General features: G+C 38.4%; 2 protein-coding genes across 3 annotated transcripts in view; one reads left to right on the top strand and one right to left on the bottom strand.

Moving 5' to 3' along the window:
• LOC143020273 (low-density lipoprotein receptor-related protein 4-like) overlaps positions 1-10,000 on the top strand; it is a 297,790-nt gene that overhangs the window by 140,897 nt on the left and 146,893 nt on the right. The gene's annotated exons all lie outside the window — the stretch shown is intronic.
• The window catches only part of LOC143020275 (uncharacterized), a 23,936-nt gene continuing 19,945 nt past the window's right edge, over positions 6,010-10,000 (bottom strand). Inside the window, exon 7 of the mRNA XM_076176507.1 lies at positions 6,010-6,215. Coding sequence (XP_076032622.1) covers positions 6,162-6,215 — 54 coding nt within the window. The 3' untranslated portion in view covers positions 6,010-6,161. The remainder of the gene's footprint in view (positions 6,216-10,000) is intronic.

The raw sequence follows: 10,000 nt of genomic DNA, 5'->3' as shown, positions 1-10,000 counted from the left end.
TGATGACAGAAGTAAGATGTTGGTCAGTTTTCTAAAGAAGTACAACATGAGAATAATGAAAAATTTCTTCCAAAAGCGTGTAGTTCATAAATGGACCTGGAAAAGTTAAAATGAAACATCCAAGAACGTAATAGACTTCATATTAGGAAATGAGAGCAAGAGCTTTAGCAATGTTACGGTCATAAATAAAGTAAATATAGGTAGTGGCCATAAATTGGTAAGTCGCATAGCTAAATTCAGTTTCAAAGCCGAGAAAAATAAAAAAAAATTGAAAAAAAAAAGTATTGTGATGATTGAGGATAACAAGAAGGAGTCTCAGCTAGAATTAAAAACAAAATCGAAATTCAAAGAAATAACAAAGATACCGTCGAAGGTGTGAATTTTAATTCACTGAATACCATTGGGGAATCGGCAGAGAAATTAGGAAGTGTTGGAGTGTGTAAAGGATTTGTGGGTGTGTGGAATTTTGGGTTCGGGTTTTGGTGGATTAGAATAAGGGCTTTATACGAGGTACCTGTGGGTGAAAAGTTGGGATAAAGGTTTTAGTGGTAATTGAAAGGCATCCGGTGATGACAAAATACCTATAGGAGGTTTCAAGTCAGAGGACCAGAATTGGTAGAATGGGTAAGGAAAATCTTGAATACCAAGGAGTACAAAGGAGGAACATGCCGACAGGAGACCTCTTGGTCCATAACTAGGTCGGATGCGAAAAAATATATAATGATGATAAATATATATATATATATATATATATATATATATATATATATATATATGATAACATAAATAATAAAAAACAATCATAAATTAATGTCCCAAAAGACTGGAAAACAGTAATAGCATGCCCTACAAAAAAAAAAAAAAAAAAAAAAAAAAAAAAGGAAATTATAGACGGATTTCGCTTTGTCACACGTAGGGAAATTATATGAGATAATTTTAGAAAGAAGACATGACGGAGAAAAAGTTTGGGAATAAACAGCTTGGATTTAGACCGAAAAGAAGAATGGTGGAATTGGTGTTTACTTTAAATATTATTTTAGAAAAAATGGGAATGTATAAAAGCAAACACATTAGGTTTTTTGACTAAGAAAAGAAATTGATAGAATAGATAGAGCGAAGCCTTCGGAAGTGATAGGACCCAACATTACAGTACACCGCCAAAACTGATAAGAATAAAAAAAAATTATATTTAAGCAACAAAAGCAGGATTAAAAATAGGAAAACTAAAATCAAATGGTTTGATGTGACGACAGGAGTAAGACAAGGAGGTGATTTGCCACCAATACTATTTATCTTATGTGTGAATAAGTGTATGAGAGAGACTTGCATCAACGAGGACGAAGACATACCAGTGGCATACGCAGACGACGTGGCTGTAATATCGGGAATCTAAATTTATTTACAGAATGCGATTGATAAATGGTCTTACGTGGGACCTCCCTCCAGTTACAACACGGTGACTTCTCCCTGTGCTTTCCATTCAATTTAAAACATACTCCCTTTTCATTTTTCTTCATTTTAACTGGGGTATGCAGAAAAATCTCCGAAACGTTTTGATATTTAATATTTTCTGCTTGTATTTTGTTTTTGTGTGCTGTATTTTTTGTATTAATTTCTTATATTTTGTTTGCTGTGTGCTGTGTTTTTATGTTCATTATATCTTTTGTGTTTCCTATGAGTTTTGGAAATTTGATTTACTCCCTCTCCCTCTACCAGAAATCTGATTTTGTAAGCTTGAGAGCTCACGGAAAAAGTTAATTAATAATTCTTTTGCTGTCGTTTTTAACAGAATATGTATATGTATATATATATATGTATATATATATATATATATGTATATATATATATATATATATGTATATATATATATATATATATATATATATTTATATGTGTGTGTGTGTGTGTGTGTGTGTGTGTGTGTGTGTGTGTGTGTGTGTGTGTGTGTGTGTGTGTGTGTGTGTGTGTGTGTGTGTGTGTGTGTGTGTGTGTGTGTGTGTGTGTGTGTGTGTATGCACACGTGCGCGAGTTTGTAAGTATTGTAAACTCAATTACCTTCCATAGGAAATGTATAGAAAAATCATGTTATTGTTTTATTGTTATTTATTGAAAAGTTAAGCCATAAAAGGGTGAATTTATACAAAATTCATTAGTTGATTTTTTATAATAATGATATTCTCAATTTTGCTTATTTGATAAAGATATATTTTGTTTGGAGGAATGAATCTTGAATAACCGATAAAGTGGTGAAAAAATACCATGTGTACACCATGATCACATGATATAAGAAACAAATGATGTACAAAGTACTTCGCTAGGTAACTCACAATTTCATTACTGGTTAATAACTGAACCTACACTATATCCCGTTATTCTTTAATCAATTCTGTACACAACCATATCCTATTTTCATTTTAAAGCCGAACTAGATATTTGCTCTTTCCTCCTCACCTTGTGGTGGGGGGGGGGGGAAGAATATTGCCACCAAGTAATTCCACTTGGATCGTAAGAGGCGAGAAAAACGGGACGGGGATTGGGACCAGGCATCCTTCTCCCTATAGCCCCACAGGGGACATTCCTAAAAAAGTAAAGGCATAAGAGGGTCTAGGAGTTTTCCAACCAACACCCTAAGGTTTGGGTCTTTTAATGTGTGTGGATGTAGTACAGATGAGAGTAAAAGGGAAGAGATAGGCAGTATGTTTGTGAGAAGAAAGATGGATGTGTTGGCTTTGAGTGAAACTAAGTTGAGAGGGAAGGGCGAGTGTGAGTTTGGGAATGTAATTGGGAGGTCATCAGGAGTAAAGAGAGAGCGAGGGAGAGAAGGGGTGGCTATACTAGTAAGTTAAGAGATAGGTAAACGTGTAGTGGAGTGGAAGGAGGTTTCCTCAAGGATAATGTGGATGAAGGTGAAACTGGGAAAGGAGATGTGGGTTTTTGTAAGTGTATATGGGCCTGGTAGTGAGAAGAGTATAGAAGAAAGGGAGGCTTTTTGGATAGATTTAAATAAGTGCATAGAGGGATTAGGGAGGAACGTCAATGTAGTAGTACTGGGAGACCTTAATGCTAAGGTAGGAAATGAATAAATTGACGGAGTGGTTGGGAAATATGGAGTTCCAGGAAAGAATCATAGAGTAGAGTTGATGGTGGAGATGTGTCTAGAAAGAGAGTTGATGATAGCAGATACAGTGTTTCGGAAGAAAGTCAAGCATAAGTATACATGGGAGAGGGTAGTGGATGGAAGGGTGGTAGATAGAGCGTTAATGGACTATGCAGTGGTAGATAGGAGTATAATAGGAAGATTTAAGGATGTACATGTGTTAAGGGGAGAGGGTGGGGGAATATCAAATAATTTTTTGGTGGAAGGTAAATTGAGAGTGGAGGATAGATGGAGAAAGAGGAAAAGGACAAAAGGTAGGGAAGTGCTAAGAGTGAACTCTTTACATGAAAAGGAGAAGGAGTACAAGAAGAAGCTGAGAGAGGAGTGGGAGGGAGTGAAGGATAGAGTAGAACTAGGAGAGGAGGAGGAATGGGGATGGTTCAAGGAGGGAGTCACAAAGTGTGCAAAGATGGTGTGTGGAATAAGAAGGACGGGAGGAAATAGAAGGAAGGGTAGTGAATAGTGGGATGAGGAAACAAAGAAGGCTGTAGAAGAGAAGAAGCGAGCTTTCACAGATTGGTTACAAAATAGGACAAGGGAGTCATATGAGAGATACAAAGAAAAGAAAAGAGAAGTAAAACACAAGGTAAAGAAGGCAAAGAGGAGAGCAGATATGAAATGGGCTAAGAGTATGACAGAAAATATTGAAAGTAATAAAAAGATGATTTGGAAAGAAATTAAGAGAGGAAGAGGAGGCGAATCAAGTAGACAAGAAAAGGTAAAAGGTGCAGATGGAGAGACGACAATGGAAGAGAAGGCAGTAAGGGGAAGATGGGCAGAATATTTTAGGGAGTTGCTAAATGTGAAGGAGGAAGGGAGGGGAAGGTAGTTGCAGTGGGATGTGTTAAGAAAATGACCATGATGAGTGAGGAAAATGGAGGAGAAATAACGAAGGATGAAGTGAAGGCAGTTGTTCAGATGATGAGAACAGATAAGGCACCTGGATGCCATGTAAAATATCTAAAAAAAAAAAAAAAAAAAAAAAAAAAAAAAAAAAAAAAAAAAAAAAAAAAAAAAAAAAAAAAAAAAAAAAAAAAAAAAAAAAGAAGGAGGTGCAGTGATGGAGGACTGGCTGGTGAGGTTATTTAATGTTTGCTGGAGAGAGGGTAGAGTGCCGGAGGACTGAAGGAGTGCTTGTATAGTTCCACTTTACAAGGGAAAAGGGGACAAGTGTGAGTGTAGTAGTTTCAGAGGGATTAGCTTGTTAAGTGTAGTTGGGAAGGCTTATGGGAGGGTCTTGATTGAGAGGATTAGGAGAGGAACAGAGGGAGTAATTGGCGAGGAACAGTGTGGATTTAGGATGGGTAGAGGTTGTGTAGATTAGATTTTTGTGGTAAGACAGATATGTGAGAAAGCTATAGGAAAAGAAAAGGATGTTTTTTGGGGCTTTTGTGGACGTGGAAAAGGCTTATGATAGGGTAGACAGGAAGGCACTGTGGGAGGTTTTGCAGATATATGGGATAGGAGGAAAGCTTCTAGGAGCTGTCAAGAGTTTTTACGAGAGTAGTAGAGCATGTGTCAGGATTAGAAATGGAGAGAGTGAGTGGTTCGAGGTAAAGGTAGGACTTCGTCAGGGATGTGTTATGTCGCCCTGGCTGTTCAACTTATACATGGATGGGGTGGTGCGAGAGGTAAATGCAAAGGGGTTGGAGATGTTTAAAGAAAATGGAGAAAAGTGGGAGGTGAGCCAGCTGTTGTTTGCGGACGACACTGCGCTTGTAGTAGGATCAGAGGAGGGATTGAAGAAGTTGGTGGCAGAGAGAGAGTGTGTGAAAGAAGAAAGTTGAAGATAAATGTGGGTAAAAGTAAGGTGATGAGATGCACAAGGGGTGACAATTGTAGCAGACTGGAAGTGAGCATTAAGGGTGAGCGACTAGAGGAAGTGGATAGTTTCAGATACTTGGGTGCAAATGTGGCAGGAAAGTGAAGAGTGGGGGTGGAGGTAGAATGTAGGCTGAGAGAAGCAAGTAAATGCTCTGGTGGATTAAAAAGTGTAATGAGGAATAGAAATTTGGGAATGGAGTCTAAGAGGAGACTGTATGAAGGAGTGATTGTGCCAACAGCACTGTATGGTGCAGAAACATGGCACATAAGAGAGGAAAAGAGAAGGAGTTTGAATGTGTTTGAGATGAGGTGTCTGAGAAGTATGATGGGGGTTACTAGGCTGGATAGTGTGAGAAATGAGGAGGTAAGGAGGATAACAAGGGCGGTAAGGGAGTTGGGAGATAGGGTTGATGAAAGAGTATTAGGATGGTTTGGACACATGGAAAGAATGAGTGAAGAAAGACTAGTAAAAGAGGTATGGAAGGCAGATGTGGAGGGAGTGAACATAAGGGGGCGTCCTCGGACGAGATGGATGGATGGGGTGAAGGAGGTTTTGGGGAAGAGGGGAATGTCTGTTGAGGAAGGACGGGAGAGGACAGAAGACAGGGGTGAATGGAGAATGGTTGTATATGGATGATGTTGTGATGCATGAGGTGGAATGGATGGGGGGATGGGGGTGAGGTAGTATGTGTGAGAAAAATTTGACGCAGCCCGAAGGGATTTGTCCCCGTCTTCTCCTTTTTTGCATGGGGGGACGGAGAGGCGGGTCGCCGATTTAATGAAGCGGTCTTGCTGTGGATGTGCTGTATCTTGGGACACTGCTTGTGACCCAGGGCAGTGGACAGGGTGCAGGGATGACTCGTCATCCAGGAGGTGCTAAGATAAGAGGGAGGGTGTAGAGTGGAGGGGAGTGGAGTGTATTTAGGGATGGAATGGGTGGGAATGGTTTTTATACCTTTTTCTTTTGGCTACCTCCCTTGCAAGGGGAAGAAAGCCTTAGTGTATGTATATTATATTTTATTGTAGTTACATTTGTTTCCATGAAAGCTTTCAAAAAATTAACATGATTACGAAATTGACAACACACTTCACTAGAGCAGAAAGCGTTAAACATTACTGAAACACGGAGAAACGTTGAACAGATGAGGCTTAGAGTTTGGGGGGCTGACAGTGTCCAAACTCAGATAGCATGTGCACAAACGGTATGAAGGCAATCCACAATCAAATGCAGGTGCTGAAAAAAAAAAATAATTATCAAAACATGATCGAAAGGTTATCCTTGTATAAGCAAGACCATTGGTATATGTTTTCTGGTTTCCCACATTTTATGCAACGTTTTGCTTGCCTAAATACATAAAAGTAAGCAATAAAGTTCTTATATATGATGAATTAAGTGTGTAGGAAAAGTATCAGAATATATTGGACACTCACACACACAAACACACACACACACACACACACACACACACACACACACACACACACACACACACACACACACACACACACACACACACACACACACACACACACACACACACACACACACACACATACACACACACACACACACACACACACACACACACACACACACACACACACACACACAAACACACACACACACACACACACACACACACACACACACACACACACACACACACACACACACACACACACACACACACACACACACACACACACACACACACACACATATATATATATATATATATATACATATACATGCATATATATATGTGTATATATATATATATATATATATACAAGCACCCGGACCTGGCTTCGCCAGGTGTGCTTGGCCTACGGCGTACCTCGCTTCGCTCGCGAAGGAGTCTTCAAAATCTCCTAAAGGAGCCTTCAGTCTCCAAAAGGAGTCGTCAAATTCTCCCGACGTTTTCGTCAAATTCTCTCTCTCTCTCTCTCTCTCTCTCCTTCTTTTTTCCGTTAGGTCAATCATAAAGGCAATAAGATTTCGGAAGGTGGTCATAAAAACGCCAGGAAATTTTCAAAACTGATAAACTTTATTTTTGTATGTATATAGATTCTCTTGGCAATATTTCGTAAAGATTCTCTTAGCAATATTTCGTAAAGATTCTCTTAGTAATATTTCGTAGAGATTCTCTTGTTAACATTTGGTAAAGATTCTCTTGGCAATATTTCGTAAATATTTTCTCATTAACATTTCGTAAAGATTCCTTTGTCAGAATTCCGTAATTCCGTTTTTATGTATATAGATTCTCTTGGCAATATTTCGTAAAGATTCTCTTAGCGTTATTTCGTAAAGATTCTCTTGGTAATATTTCGTAAAGATTCTCTGAGTCTGAGTCAGATGTGTTCCCGGGAGTTTGTATTTCCGGTGATGACTCATTTCCGGAGTAGGAGGTTGAAAGGTTTAATCTTCTTCACTTCAGTAACCCACTTCCAGAAATGCCGATTTCTTCGTACCTTCTCCGCTGGTGCCTCACCCATGTTGTTGTGTATAGTAACCGTATAAATCGTTACTATACCTGCGGCGCTGCGCCAAGCACCCGGACCTGGCTTCGCCAGGTGTGCTTGGCCTACGGCGTAGCTCGCTTCGCTTCACTTGGCAATATTTCGTAAAGATTCTCTTAGCAATATTTCGTAAAGATTCTCTTGGTAATATTTTATCAAAATTCTCTTGTTAACATTTGGTAAAGATTTTCTTGGCAATATTTCGTAAATATTTTCTCATTAATACTTCATAAAGATTCTTTTGACAGAATTCCGTAAAGATTCTCTTTTTCTTGTTAGCACCACTTTCTTTTTCCATGGTAATATTATTAACGTATTAGAGAAATATTTTTTTATGTTAGTGGAGTGGAGATTCTCTTGGCAATATTTCGTAAAGATTCTCTTAGCAATATTTCGTAAAGATTCTCTTGGTAATATTTCGTAAAGATCCTCTTGTTAACATTTGGTAAAGATTCTTTTGGCAATATTTCGTAAATATTTTCTCATTAATATTTCGTAAAGATTCTTTTGTCAGAATTCCGTAATTCCGTTTTTATGTATAAAGATTCTCTTGGCAATATTTCGTAAAGATTCTCTTAGCGTTATTTCGTAAAGATTCTCTTGGTAATATTTCGTAAAGATTCTCTGAGTCTGAGTGAGATGTGTCCCCGGGAGTTTGTATTTCCGGTGATGACTCATTTCCGGAGTAGGAGGTTGGAAGGTTTAATCTTCTTCACATCAGTAACCCACTTCCAGAAATGCCGATTTCTTCGTACCTTCTCCGCTGGTGCCTCACCCTTGGCCTGCGGCGCTGCGCCTTAGGCGCGGGCGCTGCGCGCCTTGGGCTACGCCCCTTTTTTGGAAAATAAAGTTCTTCTTCGAGTTCTTCTTCGAGTTCTTCTTCGAGTTCTTCGAGTTCTTCTTCGAGTTCTTTTTCGAGTTCTTCGAGTTCTTCTTCGAGTTCTTCGAATTCTTCTTCGAGTTCTTCGAGTTCTTCTTCGAGTTCTTCTTCGAGTTCTTCTTCTTCGAGTTCTCCTTCTTCTTCGAGTTCTTCTTCGAGTTCTTCTTCGAGTTCTTCTCTTTCGAGTTCTTCGAGTTCTTCTTTTTCGAGTTCTTCGAGTTCTTCTTTTTCGAGTTCTTCTCTTTCGAGTTCTTCGAGTTCTTCGAGTTCTTCTTCTTCGAGTTCTTCTTCGAGTTCTTCTTCTTCTTCTCCTTCGTCTTCTTCTTCTTCTTCTTCTTCTTCTTCTTCTTCGAGTTCTTCCTCTTCTTCTTCTTCGATTTCTTCGAGTTCTTCTTCTTCTTCGAGTTCTTCTTCTTCACCGTAGTTGGCGGTGTAACCGATTTACCACAAAACGCGAAGGTGTGACCGAATTACCACCGGACGGCGTAAGCAACCATTAAATTCTCTCGCTCTTTCTCTCTCTCTCTCCTTCTCTTTTTCGTTAGGTCAATTATAAAGGCAAAAAAGATTTTTGAATCGTTTATGTCATGTCACAATAAACATTTATAGACGTTTGAATACTGTTTATTTATTTGTGTATTTATTTATTTATCTCCTTATTTTCGTGAAGTTCTGTTAGGAGCTCAGAAAGCAACGCGACATGACGTCACACGTTAAGCTTTGAATAAATGGAAATTCCACGGGATTTACGAAAGAGTCTTCAAAATCTCCCGAGGGAGTCTTCAGTCTCCAAAAGGAGTCGTCAAAGTCTACTGACGTTGTCGTCAAATTCTCCCCTCGTCTCTCTTTCTCGTTAGGTCAATCATAAAGGCAATAAAATTTAGGAAGGTGTTCATAAAAACGCCAGGAAATTTTCAAAACTGAAAAACTTTATTTTTTTATGTATATAGATTCTCTTGGCAATATTTCGTAAAGATTCTCTTAGCAATATTTCGTAAAGATTCCCTTGGTAATATTTCGTAAAGATTTTCTTGTTAACATTTGGTAAAGATTCTCTTGGCAGTATTTCGTAAATATTTTCTCATTAATATTTCGTAAAGATTCTTTTGTCAGAATTCCGTAATTCCATTTTTATGTATATAGATTCTCTTGGCAATATTTCGTAAAGATTCTCTTAGCAATATTTCGTAAAGATTCTTTTGGTAATATTTCGTAAAGATTCTCTTGTTAACATTTGGGAAAGATTCTCTTGGCAATATTTCGTAAATATTTTCTCATTAATATTTCGTAAAGATTCTTTTGTCAGAATTCCGTAATTCCGTTTTATGACTCATTTCCGGAGTAGTAGGAGGTTCGAAGGTTTAGAGAGAATTTTTTTTTATGTATACACCCATGTTGTTGTGTATAGTAACCGTATAAATCGTTTTCTTCCAGACCGTCCCCGCGCCAGATCACTGTTAAAACACTCACCCCGGTCCATGACCCCCTGTTACCTTTTGTTCGGGTCACGCACTTTCGTTCAGAAATTTTAGTTTTGACCATTTCCATTTTTATTTAATTAGATAGATTCTCTTGGCAATATTTCGTAAAGATTCTCTTAGCAATATTTTGTAAAGATT

This window comes from Oratosquilla oratoria, chromosome 39 (assembly GCF_046742065.1).
Source record: "Oratosquilla oratoria isolate Oo_2021 chromosome 39, ASM4674206v1, whole genome shotgun sequence".
Taxonomy (NCBI): Eukaryota; Metazoa; Arthropoda; class Malacostraca; order Stomatopoda; family Squillidae; genus Oratosquilla; species Oratosquilla oratoria.
The sequence above is the reverse complement of the archived record's forward strand: the minus strand, read 5'-3'. Positions and strand labels throughout refer to the sequence as shown.